Below are 19233 nucleotides of genomic sequence, written 5' to 3'. Positions count from 1 at the left end.
TCTGCATCAACCCAAACTGCACCAACCATCCCAGTGCCGGATAGTTAGAAATACAAATAGAGGGACTTCGCCAGACTTCACGCTGTTAAACGAAGGTAACAGGAATTACTACACATCTCGTTTATTTTTAATCACAAAGCAGAAGCAAAACCTTTTTCTCCCTGTTCTGCATCACAATACTAACAGGCTTAGAGTGTGAAAAATAACTTCTCCTCTTCCCTGTTCAAGTGCTGATAAAAAGCTTCAACAAGGGGACAATAGGATGAAAAGTCAAGGAAGAGAAGGCAGGTAGCAGAATATTATTATCACCCTATCATTAGTATATATTAGGCTATCAAATAGTGCAGTAGCATCCCGAGAAAACAACTTGACCCACTAAAAACAAGGGGAAATCACCGGAAAGTAGCAAACCTACTATAAAGCACAAGGATTGTATTTTCTGCTGGTATGAGTCAGCATACCTCCAGTGATAGCAAGGGAGCTATGCCCATGTACGGTAGTTAAATTTTGATTATACCACTGCAGCGGTGGGAGGGGAGAGAGGGAGAGTTAAGACAAGAGACTTTGTTCTGGTCCGATTTGTACAGATTTACCCTTTATTAAATAAAATCATTTTGCTCCTCTCCAAGTTGCACCAGACTTTGTCAAACGTCTTTCATCCATGCTGTGTTATCCACCCTGCTACGAAATAGTTCCCTTTTGGCAAATGATTCATCTTCAGCTTGATATGAAAGGAGGTTGATAAACCTGAAGTGGATTCACAATCAGCTTTGCCAACAAAGTCCTTCTGCTGCATTTAAAAAGAAAAAAAAGGAGAAAAGGAATACAGCTCTTGTATATCTATCTCATAATGGCCTCTTCGTCCATTACTTTCTCATTTTAAGACCATGAATTCTCAGATTTATACTGCTTTGGATGCTGCTGGGCTTGAACAGACTCAAGAGATGAAAATTTAATAGATGACCTAATTCATTATTGTCCTCCAAAAGCATTTCATTTAGTGCTTTTTCTTCTCCGCACTGGTAGTTTTAAAACCCTATGAAATATTTGATTACATAACTCAGAGCATGCTACGTGACAGGGCCACCACTTGAGCACTTTCCGTCCCAGCGAACACGCTGTTGAAGGCGCAGCAAACGCGCAGTAACCAAGACTGCAAACCAAGCCTGGAGATCAGAGAAGGAGTAAACTGCAGCTGCAACAGCAAAAGACAGTGCATGAATTTGACGTCCTTTCCATTCAAGCAACTGTTAAGGGCCGGGCCTTACACCCTTTGGCCAGTTCCACGAAGAATAAGAAGCTTTATTTTGCACTTTCAGATTTTTTTGCGTTCTTCCGTTTAGAAGGTCGCTTGGCTGTTTCTGGTCACACCAGGGTGTTCAGTGCTCACTGGCAATGATATTTCATGAAAGCCACCTACCTTTGCATCAGCCTCTGACCCCGTTTCCTAACCTGGGGGCAGGGATGGGTAATTTAACTCTCCTAAGCTGCAGAGCAGAGGTCTCCCCGTTCACAGATGTTGGCTATGCAACCTGTTCTCGAGGGACTGTTCCATACTGTGAAAGCTGAAAAGCAAGCTTGGCCATCAATATCAATTTTTAATAAGGCTTTGAAAACCAGGAAAGCTGCAGAGGATTGGAAAAATGCCAGCCCCCCGCCAATATTTCCAAAGTACGAGTAATCAAATCATAAGCCTGCTTCTGTGCCATCAATCCTGGAAAAAACAATGGAATGAATTGTTTTTTTAACGGAATAGTGTTGATGCAATTTACTAATAACTCTGTAATACATTAGGGTTGGCTACTGCACGACACGTTGATTAGGGAACTAAACTGATTCCGAAACAACATGACACATTAAAGAGATTAAAGCTGCCTAACTAGTAGGTCCTATAATATGACTGTAACTGAAAAATCATTAATGATTGTGCATATTTTTATTCAGTTTGTACAAGAATGTGTTCCCAGGTCTGAACTATTTAATATGTTATTAGAAGTCACAAAAAAAGCCCAGACTCCTAAGAAGATCCCAGCTCATGCAAGCTGTGATGAGTAAACAACAAAGATAAAGACAACTTCTTGAAAGCAGTCTACCTGGAAGCAGGCAAAAATGTGTCTCATTGCAGCCAAAGTCTAGCCATCATCAGAAAAGTCCTTTTCAGAATGTAGCACTCTGTCCTATGAAAAAGCAGATGTTAAAAAAAAAGGCAGAGGGTGATGGAAGACAAGCAGGTGGGCACAGACGCTGGGTAAGACACTGTGACCGAAGGGCTTGGCTGAATAAAGTGTGGGAGGTGCAATAGCAATGGGAGTATCATATCCAGTTCTGACAATCACTCTCCAGAAAAAGCGGTGAAAGAATGAAGTAAATACAAATAGTCACTCCAGTAACCAGAGGACTGAAAATCAAAGCCTTCACAGTAATCACTTCAGAAGGATTATCTGTTCAGCTCACCAAAACCAGAAGTTAAGAAATGGCAAAGCAAATGGCTACAAAGCAAAGAAGAACTGAAGGAACTCGAGTCCCTTCTGTTGGATACAGGCATATTGAAGCCTGATGGCTAGAAATGTGATGTGGAAGAAAGGGGCAGGTTTTCAGCAGCAAGGGTACTACCGTTAGAACACTCCACCTACTGCTTCCGATGGATTTTGTCCTCTTATTTTTCTTGGTAACACAAGATTGGAACTTATGACTAAAAATAGAGATGAAGCTTGAATACTTGAAGTAGGATTTCATGCCTGTAAGAGCTATGGCTCATCTTATGCTTTCAGATAATCACAATATTACCCTATAAATTTAAAAATCTTTGTAAATCTATAAACAAATGCTGCCAACAACAAAACCGACATTAATTAGCTCACTACCCACGTTTAGATCCAGGGTAACTCGATAGCTTTCAACGTCTTCCAACTGGGACACAGAGGGAAAAGTAAAACTTATCCTGCTACAGAGCAACCCTTAACCTTTGTTAGATTCGCTGTTTGGCAATTCACTCCTTCGAAAAAGCCTGGTACTTCAGCCGTCCCAAAGCACTATCTTTCAAAGTATGCTGAGTCAATTCCCATCAGACAAAGCTATCCGGCAATTAGAATAACTGGGAAGTCCAGGCTCCATTTCCCAGGTCTGCCACTGTGCAGTAATGGACCTTTCATAACTAAGCTAAAAAAAAAAAAAAAAAAAAAAAATCGTGGAATTTTCCAAAGCTCTAGAACAGTTTACAGCATCTCCCTTCACAAGGAAACTTCTGAAGGGCTGCTGAAGGAGGCTCCCTGCATATACGCCTATGTCATGATGTCATGTTTTCTAGAGTTGCAGAGAGGATGCTAAGGTTCGCTACAAGCTCAGTGCAAGTACAGGGCCTTTTTCAGGGACCTGCAAGGCCAGGTAAGTGTTCTGCAGACCCTTGGTTTTATTCATGGCCTTGCTTTGATGTAAGATACCTGGAGATGTTCTACGCAAGAGAACTAGTCAGACTAGGGGAAAAAAGAAGCTATTGGAATATTGCCATCTTTTTAACTGTGCAAACCAGGTGGCAGAGATATCAGAACAGGGGGGCAACATTAATTTTAAAAATTCTAACTTCCCCATTAATTTGAAATCTAAAATCTAGAGAGCCTTGAAGACAAAAAGTGCTAACTTAAGCAAGTATCTTCTCTTTCACCTGCAAAAGCGTTTCTTTGCCAGCTCTTAAGATGTTAAGCCCCAAGCAAGTGCACAGTTTGAACACCACAAATTTGGGATTAAAAGCGAAGTAATTTGGGCAGAAAGGACCTTCCCGTTTGTGGGACAGAACAGAATGCACTGACAGTCTGGTCTGCAGAACAAGGCAGCTCCTAAGGCTGCCATCACCAGAGGTGTTCCTGGGATTTGTAAGTCATTGATCACCTTCCAGGCAGCTTGCCAGCAGAAACAGTTACCACTTACCACTGGAAACCAACTCCGGTGGATATAATTGCCAGCATGCCCGATATTCAAGATGACCTTGGTGGTAAATTGTGCATTTTAATTCTCAGGATCTTTTAAGTCTTGTGCTGGATTGACAGACTCCTTGAAAGAAAACCAACACATTTCATCATATCAATTTTTTTGTCTGTCCCCAACAAAACCAATACCTTCCAAAAACTACCTTGGTTTGAAAATTACGCATTGCAAAACACATTTACCAGAAGAACAGAAAAGAAGTAACATCTTTATTTCACTGAAACATAGGTCAAAACAGACAGCAAGATTTACAAACAAACAAACAGGATCAAATCCCCTAACTAAATAAATGCTGCTTCTTATGATTAGGGATTTAACTTTGCTGTCAGGGACGTTTTCAAGGGTTACTGTCCTAAGGACTAGCACGCTCTGGCACGCTTTCTACCAGCAAACCATATTCAATACAGAAGTAAAGGAGAGGATTCTCGTAAGGCCCAGACCTGATCCCAGGCAGCCCATGTCCTTCAGGGATTGCTTTTCCAGGACCAAAGTCTGGGCAGGCCATTTACATCAACCCTTAAGCGTGCTACTGTTCAGCATACTTTTGCCACAGACAGGAGCACCTGCTTCCACCCTGACAGGCAGCAGTGACCTTCTCATGTTGCCATGTAGGAGGCAAGTGGAGAACATGGTACAGGTCAGAAGGCCCAAAAAGAACACAAGCTTTCACATGCTAGCCTAAAAACATTTTAAATTTGTATTTTAGTTTCAGAACCAAGTGACTGGAAGTTTTAGCAGCTGTCATTTGCTTTTCATGCCAAATATAAATGCAGAGCTAGCCAAAGCTCCTTGCCAAACACAAATCAAGACACTGTAGCTGCTTGAGAACATGCCTATTCCTCACCCGTGAGCAGATCACAAGCTACAATTGCTGCGTCATATGGAGGATGCCCATTTCTCTGTAATGGAATAGAAGCATTGGACCATATAACATACATATGCAGGACTTGAAAGAGAAATACAAGGTCAAGCCTGCAACTAGACTGCAGTAGGTCCTGTAATTTAGACTTATGCATAACATGGCCAAGGCTGTAACTAACATTCTTCTGTTCTAGGCAAATACATATTGAAGAGAGATGAGGTCCTACAGTCTCAAAGCAAATCTGAGCAATAAAAACTAACCTATGAGCAGTAAATCTGTGAGCAGTGTATTTTTGTCCTTCACGTCTGTCTCTTCTTCCCAACTGTTACAGTAACCTCTTCCCCTAGAAAACACCTGCCAGGAGAAAAGCAACATGCACAGTGGCATTAAAACCATGTATGTAGCAAGCTGCCTGCTATTAAACAGAATAGTTGGGTTCCCTCTGCCTTTCCTGTCCCTGCTGGGCTTGAGAACAAGAGCGGAAGAGCGAGTGTGCACACTGATTTTTGGTATTTCTGTATGCATTCCTTATACAGTTGTTGAATTTTCACCAAGCTTTAGTGAAATTCTACATTCTCACACATCTGACTGAATTTGTACATCAGCTCAAAGCAGAGATCACTGATCTTAGAGTCAAGTGAAACACAACCCTCTTCTATTTCCAGGGAAGCCTTTAACATATTTTTTAGCACTTTTGTTTAAAAAAAAAAAATCTGAAAGGGTAAGGTAGGCCTCTCTATAACAGCACAACTGAGTAACTTAAAAAACAAGGAAGTTCAAATCTCATTACTCCCCGGGACACAATTTTCCCTCCCACTTGTTGTTTCCCCCTGCGCCCAGAGGAGAGGATGGGGGCCAAGGAGAAATGACAAGCACAGGCCTAATGTAGTGACTCTGACCAAGGCACCGGTTCAGAAAATGTAGTAACTCTGTATTGCAGTACAACCAGAGCATTGAAAACATTTGAGCAGCTGCAGACACATAGCTGGTTGAAAGTTTCTCTCTAAACACGTTTTAATTTGATATGAAAAGTATGGTACCATAAATCTCTTAGCCCCATTGAATAACAGCGTGTCCGAGAGAGCACGTAATCAAAATTAACATAAAAATGAAACAGCAGGAGGCAGCTCTTCTAAGGCCTATCCAGCTAGGGTTTTTTGTGAACACTGCTTTGTTTGCATTTAGTGTTGATGCAAGAGAAAATAAGTTAGCTAAACTGAAACTACATGAAACGCTTAATACCATTTCACTCAACCCCCCCCCAAAACCAGCTGAAGTGTGTAATACAAAGCCAAACAACAGAAGAGACAGAACAAGTAGAATACTTGAAAAGATAAAAATACATGCATATAAAACTGCATTAGTACAGCTCAATATACACAGAATAAAAGCACTTGTCTATTAGGAAACAAGTTGAATAAGCTTTAGAGACTCTTTCAACACATACTGGTCTACTGCAGAGTTTAATCCCAAACACGGGAAAGCATGCCTCACCATTTTCTTCCTTTTTAGAAGGCAGAATAGTTTGTTTCACAAGTTAAGTCTCAAGTAGTTTGATTTTGCAACAGCTCTGAAATGAAAATGTTGGTAAGGACTAGGGACAGTTGAGGTCAGCTGGTAATGCTTTTGTTTCTTTTTAATGAAAACTATTACCTGCTTCTTTGTTATTACATGCTAATCAAGCTTCCTGCCTAGCTATAAAAGTTTTTTGTTATTTACTCATGAAACTTGAATGACATCGACTCCTCCTCATCAGGAGTTAATGTTATGTAGTTTAAGCATTACATATAAGACAAATACCTCGAGGTGCTTATTCAACTAGTATTGTTTCATCAAAATCAACACCACAAGGAGCCGAGTTGCTCGGTTAGTGTCCAGAGCTTCCTTGTACTGTGACAGCAGTGTCAGCCCCAACATGTCAGTACTACACTCAGTGATAGATGAGCCCAGAAGTCATTTTCAGACCTGCCAAAAGTGAAGGACAATGAGAACGCTAACAATTTAATTATTTTCAGTAGCACTCTTAGCTTAAGCGTAGATTAAGGTGTTCAGAGAAAACCACCCCCCCCAGGCAGCACAAGACAGAGTTGGTAAATTTGAAAGCATTAGACACTGATCATTTTGTGCGAATCAAGCTTACTGTTGAGGAAATGTATGTAATATATTCACAAAACATACTTTGTATTTGGCAGAATTAGAAGTCCGTAAAAAAAGAAAAAAACAGAACATAAGAATTAATCACAAAGGATTTTAAAAATTTGCACCATGCAGAGCTTTCCAAATGTGTAACACCCTAGTTCAATACAGTATTTCTACAGAGGAACATGACTAATATTGAAAATAATTCACTATCTAGGCATCTACTGGCAAAGATGAAAGAGATGCCACAGGCATTAACTCAGGGGACAAACCATAGCAGCAAATCGGAATGACACCATAATATGTGAATATTACATTATTCACGTTTGTCAAAACTTCCTGATAGGTCAAGAGCTAGTCACAGGTAGGATGTAAACCGCCCTGGTTATCATCTATCTCTTCTTTCAGGCATCTGAACATGCCAAGTTGACAGTAATCAAAATGCTGGTAATTTCCAGCATGAACACAAGGAAAATGCTATGCTTGCAAAGCAAAATATCAGTGGAACTACCATGGCAAAGTTAGAGGAAGAAGTCTGTCTGCATAAGGTCTACCTCAGAGCCACCTCTTCATATTTAAAATACAGACTGAATTTACAAAATGGTAAGTGAACACAGAGACGGGCACTAGCATTCACTGAATCTCAAAATACTACCTGGAATACTGTCTCTGTGAAGAAAGTATCATCTCTGTCTTTGCATTTACGCTGTATGTAGTAAATTTTGGGTGTACCTGTAATGTAAATGCTCCCATTAATCTCCATTTAGCAAGCAGAGAAGGAAAACAGAGAGAACTACAAAACTAGCGGCATGCAAAAAAACCCAACCTCCCTAGGATCAAGTTTCAGTAATGCTGTGGTTTGAGCAACCGATGATGCAGTTTTGTATCCTCGACAATTGTGTCAACCCTGCTATGCTGCCTTCTCCCACCTGATGTTATTACAGCAGAATAATGGGGGGAAGAAAAAAACCCAACCAAAAAACCACCACCAAACAAACCAGCCTGAAAAGTACTCACACAACTGCTCCCCTTCACATTTGTTTCCAGCTATCTTGCTCTAAGGCATTGTAACAAAAAGACCTTACCCATGAAATACCGATTATTTAATAAAAGCTAAGGTGAAGCTTTGAATGAATACAATGCAGCTCTCTTTTGAAAGAAATACACAGCTAGTTTACGCAGACATATAAAGACTTTTCCCTGTCCGAAGTACTACAGTTCAATTGAATGTTTATGGGTATAACTTCCAAGTCAAAAAAATAGCTCAAAACCTTTCAGTTACTGAAATAACTTTAATACATGTGAACAAAAAGTACATCTATCACAATTGGTAACTTGGGCCTTAATTACAATTAATTACTTCGGAATTACTGCAGTCCACTTTTTTCACTTTTTTCTTCCATTAAGAGACAAAGCAATCTAAGAGATGTGACAAAAGTGGATTAAAAAAGTTGTCATAGGTAAGCTAAGAGCAGAAAGTTTTGAAGTAACTTAATTTTGATTTGACTGTGTCTTTAAAACTCACAAAATCTATTTTTCAGGTTTTATTATGCAAGTCACATGAATACATAGAAAGAGGACAACTGTTTAACAATACATAAATACGAACACAGCGCAACTTTCAGGAATGGAAATGGTTGAGCAATTTGCATAAATTATCTCAATTAATTGTTCTCAAAAGTAAAATACATATTCAAGAGGTTTTAAAGCTTAAGAAAGTTGTGAATTGCGTACTCATACAGACAGGAAAAAAGTCTACTCCCTTCAAAAACAGAAATACTTGGAAACAAGATTTCATGGAATGTTGTAACTTCTCAAACAAGTATCCTGAGCTAGATTAATTGAATTAGGGAATGGGTACACTTGCATTAGGTTTGCAACTAAACTAGAGCCATCTTTTCTACTCTCATACCAGAATTCAAATTTTTTACATCACAGCTTCTTGGTTTTTGCAGTATTGAAGCCTAAATAAAAATGTACTTCACAGGAACTCATCTGAAGTTTTTTGGGGTTTTTTTTTGTTTTGATGTTGGTTTTGGTTTTTTGTTTTAGTTGTTTGCATCTTTTTTAAACTAAACCCCACCACCTCAGCAAAGCTCCAGACAACGTACTTCTACTGACAACGTACTTCTACTGACAATGCTAACACTGAAAGCAACAAACCCTCTAGAAATACCTTACCCCCAGGAGCTTTAGTCTTTTAAGGTAGCAATAGTGATGCCATTAACTACTTAAAATAGTAAGGCCAGAAACAACTATATACTTTTGACTGATGTTTCATATTAAGGCCAGCCTGAACTAATTCTAGCCTCTCACCTAAGTGAGTTCCTCTCTCTCCCCCAAGTGTATGAATGGCACCATATTTTTGGACAAAAAAACAGGTAATAGTCACATTTGCAATTAAATCCATTTACTATTAAATTCTAAGGATTTATGTTACTAGAATTATCCAACTACCGAGTTTCAGTTACAAGTTTTCAGGCTTGCAATCGTGTACCTCAAATTCCTAACTCTAGAAGACACTACTCCTAATAATCCACAGTTCTCAAGTCATAGAAAAGGGGCAGTGATGCCCTACAGTCCTGTACTCCCCACTTAGAATCATAGAATCATTAAGGTTGGAAAAGACCTCTAAGATCATCGAGTCCAACCGTCAACCCAACACCACCATGCCCACTTCAAAGAGGTTACTATAAAAGAGTCACTGTATTGATCCAGTTTCAGTTTACACCAAGATTATATATTCTTCCCTTAATAGCAGGCCCACAAATTACCTGTTACAAAAAGACAGCCTGGAGAAGAGGACGTAAACCCTACTGATAAGCATAGATAAGAGAGCTCCATCTGCACTTTGAGGCCCTGCGTTCTTAGAAGCTAACTTCTTCCTTATGTAGTATCCCAAGCACACCATCAAGGTGTGCCTTCCACTTTTCAATTTTAACAGTACTTAAGAACAATATAATAATTTATCTGAAATCTGTTTATTATGCTTCATGTTATTCACGATTTCTAATAACAAAACTTTAGTAAACACTTAAGTTGTATTTTGCCTTGCACAGATGGTTTCAGACATAAGATACAAGAATGTTACAGCAAAAGGACAATACTGAAAAGGTGTCAAAGACATGGGAAATTAAAGTTTTACTGTACAGGCCAATAGTAACAAAAATGCATCAACATTTCAATACAAAAGTGTAGGAAGCTTGCGAAAAGGTTTAAGTGGTGAAGGAGAGGTTCTGAACACAACAGCAGCACTCCACATTTTGGACTGTCTGTGCAAATGCAGCATTAATAAAATAGCTGTATTTAACAGAGGTAGGGAAACAGCAGATAAAAGCTCAGTTCCTACTGTGAAGTCACAGGCCTGGCGTCATCTTGTTAAGAACAGGGTTTCTGCTACTCATGGAAAAGAGTCAGGTGTAGAGTTCATGCACGTATGCTACTCTGCAGCTTATGCTAGTGTTGCCAGCTTGTCAATTAAATCATCAACGGTATTCACAAGAAGTTTTGTATCCTCCTTCTCACTCATCCGATGTTGGCCAATTTTGCGGAGGATAACATCCACATCTTTGCTCAAAACACGATCAGCAACTTGCATAGAGATCTGCCAAGGGACATCACCATCCTTCATGCCATGAATGAGTCGTATAGGACATGTTATAGGAATAGGACTATTTAGCACACAGTGATTTTCTGCTTCTCTGATAAAGTCGTATGTCAAGGAATAATACCCTTCCTCATTATGCTTTGTCGGAAACTTCCATTCACCTTTTTCCTCTATTTCTTTTTGTGCCTATAAAAAAAAAAGAGAGCAAAGAATAGACAAGACAGATGTTACGAGTTCTTTACAGTGCCTCAATCTATTTCTGTTCTAAATGCAGCAAAACTTCTCCAGGCATAAAATTTCACTTTGTCCATTTTTATTAGCAGAGAAGGTACATTCCTGTTTGCCTTCCAGCATCTGAGAAGACAAAACCCCTACCACGCCACAAAAGCTACTCTGCACGTCTCTCCTGCAAATTAGTCTAGTTAGGATTCGCCAATTAAATTAAGTTTCTCAGCCAGAATCTATCAGAAAGAAAAAGATGTATAGCCACAATAAACAGTACGTCTCTCTGGCTTCAATCAGTTCACTGAACCTCAAACGAGGAGAATCCTAGGAAAAAGGAATTTTCCAGTTATCAGTCTTTGCCACAATAGCTGTGTCTAAACACTGTATTTCCAGAATCTTACCTTAGTCTTAAGTAGCAATACTGACACTACACAATACCTTACAAAAAAAAAAATTCAGGAAAATATTTTAATTATCCTAAAGTATAAGCTATTTATTGCCATCTTTATTTGTCACATTATAACACATGATTTTCTTTCCTGAAGACTGGACATTATCATCATCAAGGAAGCAACTCATAAGGAGACTTCCCACCACCTAAATCTTACAGTCTTCACAAACACACTAATCTGAAGAATTCCCCTTCCACACGCAGAACCTGTGTCAGATTCATCTCATCCAATGTCATGTCAATTGTTTTAGCAGCTACTTCTCCATCCTTGAAAGCACAAGGATCCAATTTGAATGCAAATATAAGATATTCAACACTGAAATCTAATGGACCGCTGAACTGCAGGGATCTGACTGCACGTCCTGTATGCCACAGTAATAATATAAACACATTCTAGGCAGTGTTCACACTAGCTTCATCCTAGAAGCACAGTATTTTGCAGACTTTTAGATTAATGTAAATTTTCAGCTTACCTCCACCACAAACACAGAAAAATTACCAGAAGATTTGCAGAAAAAGTACAGTTTGAACAACAGAATTTCCTAAATGCTTGACAGATTTTTTTAGATTGCACAAAAGCCAACCATCAGCATTTACCTCAATGGGAAGCTTCTTAAAAGTTGTTACAAGATGGTCTGCTGCTACAGCTACTCCAACTAGAGCAGCTACTTTATCTGGGCGTGCTATTGCAGCATGAAGCATCAGCCATCCACCCATGCTGGAGCCCACCAGAATCTTAAAAGAGAGAAAATAAGATATTATTTTACAGGAAACAGCTAATTTATTTTTTCTTTTACCAAGCATCCGTTTTCATTTTGTTTAACTACTTAAGCCTTGGGCATAATCCTGCTGTCCTTACCCAGGCAGAACTGCTGTCACCTCCAGTGGAAATTTTGCCTGAGTAAGCACCACAGGATCTGGTATTTTATTATTCTTTTTGTTTGGCATGGCTGGTTATTGCTGTCTGAGACTGAAACACTGTAAACAAAATGAGAGTTGAAATAATTCAGTATCACAGGCATACTTTATGTTTCCTTCCTAAAATAAATGCACATGGTAAAGGCTCAGTGCAGTGAAAGAGATCAACAAAAGCAATTCATAATACAAAATTGTTTTAAACACAATACTAGGTATTTCCAGGTTGCAGGAGATTTCAAGTTTCTCACAGTCATTTCTAAAGTAACTGAAAAAGTTAAATGCTGCTTCTGCTGATTTTTTTAAGCTATTTTATCATATAGAGTATATTAACTTGTAACATTCCTGCAAATCCTTTCATTAATGCATCAGCATTGGGACAGTGACACCCTTTTTCATGAAGAGGGCTGCGCTGCACTGGAACAGTTCCCTGTTCCCTGTCAGGTGGAACCTCCACCATGAGGCTTTCTCAGACTCCCTGGGACAACAGCCCTGCTCTGAGCAGGAGGGTCTAATAAATGACTTCATGGAAGTCCTGCCAAACCATGTTTCCATGATTTTGTGATCTACCTGCTTGCAAAAGAGGTCCTACGAATATGATCTCTCAAATGATTCAGCTGGAAAGCGAGCAGGTGTAAGCTGTTAAATAGAAGATACTGTTGACCAGAGCTATTATGGCATATTTTTGATTAATGTTCTACCTTGAGGACAAAAAGCATTCAATACTTAAAAATAAAATATAACCTGTGGTCCATCTGTAAGTTCATCCAGTATAGACAGAACATCTTTTCTCCACTTCCCAATTGTACACTCCTTAAAGTTACCATCTGAACTTCCACATCCTGTATAATCAAATCTGAAAAAGTAACCATCAAAATGAAACTTATAGTACTGTCTACAGCAACACAGAAGCTACCTAAACAGTACTGTTTAATCAAATTAAGCTGGGGACAAGGTAACACATTGGATATTTTCTTACATGGTCCTGCATATCACTAGCACCAGAAATCACATGAAAAGAAGTTTAAATACAACAGATACTATTAAGTGATGCAGCGTTCTCTTGCTATTTGATATAACAATACCCAAATTTACCAGGGTATTTCCCAGACAAAAAATTTCCCTTACAGCCAAAACGCAACATACTTCAATTTTAAAGGTATTTTTAAAACGTACAAACTCTCTTTCAAACTCTGTTCCCAACTACAAAGACTTAGGAAACTCAGCGTTCAACCTAATCTATCAAAGGAGAATATCACCAAGCATGTGCGTGTTCCTCTAAACCCACAGAAGGCACTGGAGAGCTTCATAAGCTTTGGCAGTTAAGAAGCACACTTACAGTGATAATTTACAGAAATGAGGGTCCTAAAACTTCTAAGGTTTTCCTTTCTTTTTCATTTTTGTGCCTATAGCCTTAATGTAACACATAGCATTGGCTAGACTACAGAAATTTATCAAAGAATTTTCTGAATTACTTTCAGAATACATTCTCCCGATTTACCTCGGGCTCTCTACAGACAGAAAGCCTACATTTGAAATGGAAGAAAGACACTTCTTAGCTTGTGTACAGCACAGCATGCATTCCAAACCAAATGCCAAAGCTTACATATTTTTGTTAAAACCCCTTCCCCCAACCCATGATACTTGTTTCATTTTCTCAAGAATGATGCTCTGAATGTACCTGACGAAGGCATGACCTAGAGAGTTGCAGAAATCTTCAAGGGCAGTTGCTTTCTGACCATTCATATTTGAATTAAAGCCTGGAAGGAAAATAACCCCTGGATTCCTGCCTTTTAGTTTATGATAAGCAAGACTTGGTCGATCTGGTCGAGTAAGAAAGCTGACTGATGATTTCAGCCTGCAAACTAATAAAAAGAGCTATTTAGTACAATCATCATGATAAACTTGGCAGAAATTCTAGTATTTTATAAAATTAGGATTCAGGAATTATGGGCATATTATGTGAAAATAAGACACTTTAGCTCAAGAGGAAAGAAAAAAGTATCTCCTATACTTTTCAGTGACTAACTAGTATTGATCAACCTGGTAGGAAAGCTGATTGTAATTAATTCTCAAATCATTAAATGCCAGCCATGTAAGGAGTTCACTCAGCAATTAGCAAAGTGGCCGACTGAAGCCAAATGCTAAGATTTCCTATACTTCGGAAACATTCGTCCTCATGTTTTATACCACCTTCAATACATTTACTCATTTCACATGAAATAAGATTTTTCATCTGCTTAGTTTAACTTTTTATTTTTCCTTCTTGTTTTTCCAGACTAAATTTAAAAAAATATATAATTTTGGGACTAAAGTACTGTGCACAATGGTAAGTTTACAAGCACATGAAGTGACAGATTTTTCATTAAAAAGTAAAACTGAAGGTCAAAACTTCATCTGCATCAAACCCCCAGATCCAGAAGATGTATGAAGGAGAAGTACAATGGGAAAGTTCAAAAGTGGGAATTGGGAAAGAATCTTGTGACTAACTTTTTCAACACGATGAACGTAAAACAACATTAGCATTGTTTAAAACCAAGTGAAATAAATAACATCTAGCCTTTTTCATATCATTAACAGCTATTTCTGCTTAAGTTAAAGATTATTGCCAGGAACACTGAGAAAAGGCTCATTTTAACACTATGCCATCTTAACATTAGTCTTTTTCTCAGATATGAAGCACAGAAGGCAAAAACCAAAATAAAGCCACATTTTCTGTGAATACAGAGCCATACATTAAACACATTCCGTAAGAAGAAACAGACTTGACCGTTGTAGAGCTATGATTTTCTTATGCATCTCCAAAAGAGGCACAGATATCCCATTATATGGTTTGGTGTATTCTTGCTGGAGAGGTTACATTATTCCAGTACTCAGATTGTTCTATGTTTATCCAGAATGAAATAGCACTTTGCAAACCTAAGTATTTTGCAAATATTAAAGAAAATGAAAGATCATTTAGCACAACTTCTGTCAAAGTGATCTGCAACATATTACATGAAAGAGAAATCTTCCTATCAGCATAAACTTAAAAATGTTTTGTTTTGGTTTAGTTCAAGATAACAAACCAGACACATTTGGAAAGCAAACACTAGGTTGGACTCTGTTATTCACATTAATAACCATCAAAAAAATTGAGTTGGTTTCAAACAAGGAAAAAAGATTAACAAAGGAAATGCTAATGAATAACTACGCTGAATCTCAACAGCTGCTACAGTATTTAATCCAAGTTTAGCAGTCAATTATACCTCTACCGTGGGTGAGGGCAACTGATTTGTAGAGAGGTGTTACGGTGACTTAATCCACGCTATTATCCCACTCAGCAAGATAATTTGTTAAACTGAAAGCTTGGTCGAGATTTCTAAGACTTTGATACTCTTGATTCTTAGATTAGAAGATGACTGGTTCTTCAATACTGTAAATCAATAGTGGGGTACAAAAACTATGCAACCCCAAATAATACATCAGGGCTTCCTAGTGGTATAATAACTGGATAGATACTGCAAAAACAGGCCGTCACAGTATCACACCACATAACTGCTCTGCAGCTTTGAGTTCTGTGTTCTCACTAACAGAGAGATTACATTCAAGGGGTTTTGGGGGTTTTGTTTGTTTTTAAACTTGCACGTGCACGAGTAAATCTGGAAGCATAAAAGATGCAGGATGCAGCTAGTATTCAGCACTTTCCTACAGTCTAACAGAACTTAAAACCATTAAATCTTTCCTGAAACGATGGGACAGATCTTTATCCTATTGATGTATCAATTATTATAAAGGGGAATAAATGCCACAGTAAAGGTTTATTTATTCAGATGCATCCACACTATGGATTTTGGTTTGTGTGTGTCTCTATCAGTAAGCCAGTCACTTCTTCACCTGCCAGTAACAGAGGAGATACACCAAGAAGTGCTAAACTTGATAGAAAAAGAATTAGGAGTATTTTTCTCCCCCTTAAGCCCTGATAACCATCTCTGAAGTCACTGGTTTTCCATCCTGCAGCACTCTGGACGTGCCCTCAAACTGTTTTGACACTGGGCAGGGTTTAAACTGCAGCTACAAGACACAACCGCTGTCTAACCTATTCCACAAAGTAGTATTCTGCAATTAACAAGTTACCGTAAATACACCAGCAGCAATCCTAACCTGAATAATGCAACACCCTAAAGCAATCACCCCAGCCAATCCAAAAGCAAGGCTCACTGGAGTCACGCTCTGCGACTTCCCTTTACACAGACAAAAACATCAATAACTGAGCAGCTACTCAGTAATTTCTCCTCCTGATTTCAGTGAAAGACCTTGGCAAGAGCAGGGAAGCACTTCTGAAGGGTGCAAGGTGGTACTTAGTATTTACAGAAGCAAGTTACAGACAGCAGGAGCTAGCTACAGGAAGACCACAGGTCCCTTGCCTGATGCTATGGAACTCTCTTCACATCAGAAACACTGCAATTTTAATTGTGTTATGACCAACAGAAACTGTGATTGAGACCAGTGCTACATGTCAAAGCCAAAGAAATCCTCCGAACAACCTTGGGAATGCTCCAGCACTACCAGGATCTACCCACTGCCAACGGCAGCAGCAAATTAACACAGCTCTGGCAGATAACAGACTCAACATTGTCCACGCTTCATTTCATGCAATTGCCTATGCTGCCAGAGTAAGAAGGCCACCAGTTCCGCCAGCAGGAACTGCTGCTTAGCTCAGTCTCACAGCACCTAACGGCACACTCAGTAACCAGCTATTCTGATCACACTATCACTCTAAACACACAGGAAGAAAAAACATCGACAAAAGACCACTGTATTTGTGTTTTTATGCAGATAGAAAATGCACACCCTTAGCGGCAAAAGTTTCACTCACTTCTACGTTGCACAACCTCAGATGACGTTCATTACCTCATCAAGAAGAGCAGTTCTGTGTCAAATTTAAGGCAATTAATAAACTCAGCAAGGCAGACAAGCACTGAGTCTAGAACAGCAAGAAGGGGCACTATCTGTTTGGGCAGAGGATCATCTCACTCAAAAGAGGATGCCAGCAAAGCTTTTCAGGTGCCTGCTGAAGCCGCACACGTAGGCATGCTTCACATCCAAGCAAGCGAACGGGCCCGCTTCCTCTTATTTCCAGCTCCTCAGAACGCAGCGGCGGCAGGAGGAGGTTACCGCCAACTAAACACACCTGGGAAAGCAGCTGCTCTGTAGAGACGCACGGGCGCGCGCGGTACCTGCCCTCCCCTGCGCACACACACCCAACCAGCCCCCTCGGGCTTGGCAGGGGGGGAAAGGCCTGTCAGAAACCCCGTCCCTCGGAGGGGAGCGGAGATTAGCATCCCCATCCCCGTCCCCGCCCCAGGGCACGCGCCCTGGCCGTTCCCGATCGGTGTGACACGGCGCTGAAGGGGAGGAGGGGGTGCCACCTCCTGCCGCCCGCCCCGCGCTCTGCCGAGAGCAAACACGCCTCCCCACGGCCGTTACACATGGTATCTACCAGCCACGGACACGTATCCTCTCCCCTCTGACTGACACCCCCTTCTCCCCCGGCCTCCCAGGCCGGCGGAGGAGGAGGAGCAGCGCCGGAGTGCCAGCAGAGGTGCCCCGAGGCCCTTCCCTTACCCGGGAGCCCCGAGGCCGCCCTTAGCGGCGACAGCAATATCACCGTGGCCGAGGCACGGCCGCCGCCCCGCGCCAACCCCCGCAGCGCGCCCGCCGCCGCCATGGCCGCTGACCCCCGCGCCGCACACGCCCCTCCCAGCTGGCGGCGGGCAGGCGCCTCACTGCGCGCGCGCCACCCGCCGCCCCGGGGTCACGCGCATGCGCCGCACGGCCTCCCGCCTCCCCGGGCTGGCGTGGCGCCGCCCGCGCGCGTGAACCGGCGCTCGCCCGCGGCGGGCGGGGAGGGGTGAGGAGCGGGCACGCGCAGGTGCGTGTGGCGGCGGTTGGCGGCTGCGCGGTGGGGCTGCAGGCCGGCTGGTCGGTGTGGGTCAGGCAGCGTGCTTACTCGTGAAACAGTAAAACGAAGTTTTGTCAGTAAAAGCGCTTAATGAGCATTTCCCTAGGTGCGTGTGCGTTCTGGAGAGGGGGCCCTCCTTGAAGGGCTCTCACCACCCCTCTCTGGTGCAAAGACCCAGTCTGGAAACCCCCAAACTTTAGGTAGCCTGTAGGTCTGCGGCTATAAACTGTTATAAAGTACACGTTTTGTAATCTATGTATGATGTAACGCACGTAATTACCTGGCCCTTACAGACGGCCAGAAAGGACATCTCGAAACCCACCGTCCTTCCCTCGGGCGCTTCTCCAGCAGCGTCGGGGCCTGCACCTTTCTCAGCCTACACGGCATTTGAACCAGCCTGTACCTCCTTACCCATCTCTCCTCCTTGGCCTTATTTGCACAGACACGGCAGTCAAAACAAGGTTTTCCTTCCAGAAAGTCTTTACGCACTGTACCTTTTATAATACAGGCCACGCAGGAAGGAAGAAAACAACGCTAAGAGAAGTCGATGTCTGCAAAGGTATCTTTCCAGGCAAGGGCCAGCCCAGCCCCTGTCAGCAGGCAGGTCAAGGGACAGAGCAGTTGAGGTTTTTAAGACATAGCCTATGTGGTTTTGCAGTTGCTGGAGGTCCTTCAGGGTAGGTGGGTACTTGACTCCCAAGGGGGTAAGCTTGGGGGGCTTGCAGGGCTTGCAGACTGATCATAAAAGATGGTGCCTACCCCCATGCTTTCCTTACCTTGTCTTGATGTCCACTACTACAAAATCCACCTCGCTTTGTGATGATGGTAGCAAACATAGTGAAAAAGTCATAAAACTGCACGGGCTTCTACAATGAGCTAATGCTTCCTGCAATTTGAGTCAAACGTTGGGAAAACTGGAAAACCCTTAAACTTCAGCAATTTCTGTTTTGCAGTTAAACAAAAAATTTGTCCATGTCCAAGGCTGGTGATAAATTTTCCAAACAGGGTCATAAAAAATGGGAAAGGTATTATGTACACACAGTAAACAGACTACACTCTTAATTTCCCTGCCATCTGAAAGATTATTTTCCATGGCTCTTTTATGGGGA

The 19233-nt window shown here is 41.1% G+C and overlaps 1 protein-coding gene across 1 annotated transcript; it reads right to left on the bottom strand.

Annotated features, from left to right (window-relative positions):
- Nucleotides 1-8260: 8260 nt before the first annotated feature.
- ABHD10 (abhydrolase domain containing 10, depalmitoylase) lies at nt 8261-17890 on the bottom strand. Its single transcript, XM_076350707.1, has 5 exons — nt 17788-17890; nt 13862-14045; nt 12925-13036; nt 11863-12000; nt 8261-10775 (listed from the first exon to the last, which is right to left on the bottom strand). Exons 1-5 carry the CDS (start codon nt 17888-17890, stop codon nt 10434-10436), a joined length of 879 nt encoding a protein of 292 aa, XP_076206822.1. The 3' UTR covers nt 8261-10433.
- Between the last annotated feature and the right edge of the window lie 1343 nt (nt 17891-19233).

Source organism: Aptenodytes patagonicus, chromosome 1 (assembly GCF_965638725.1).
Source record: "Aptenodytes patagonicus chromosome 1, bAptPat1.pri.cur, whole genome shotgun sequence".
In the NCBI taxonomy this organism is placed as follows: Eukaryota; Metazoa; Chordata; class Aves; order Sphenisciformes; family Spheniscidae; genus Aptenodytes; species Aptenodytes patagonicus.
This window is presented reverse-complemented; position numbering and strand designations above follow the sequence as displayed.

What these genes read in the sequence shown, in the direction of transcription:
- ABHD10 (XM_076350707.1), bottom strand. Translation starts at nt 17,890, where the DNA reads ATGGCGGCGGCGGGCGCGCTGCGGGGGTTGGCGCGGGGCGGCGGCCGT. An exon ending in AACTTACAGATGGACCACAG is followed by an intron (nt 12,001 to 12,924) that starts GTTATATTTTAT and finishes CTCTCTTTTAAG; the next exon opens with ATTCTGGTGGGCTCCAGCAT. An exon ending in TTAAGAAGCTTCCCATTGAG is followed by an intron (nt 10,776 to 11,862) that starts GTAAATGCTGAT and finishes TTTTTTTTATAG; the next exon opens with GCACAAAAAGAAATAGAGGA.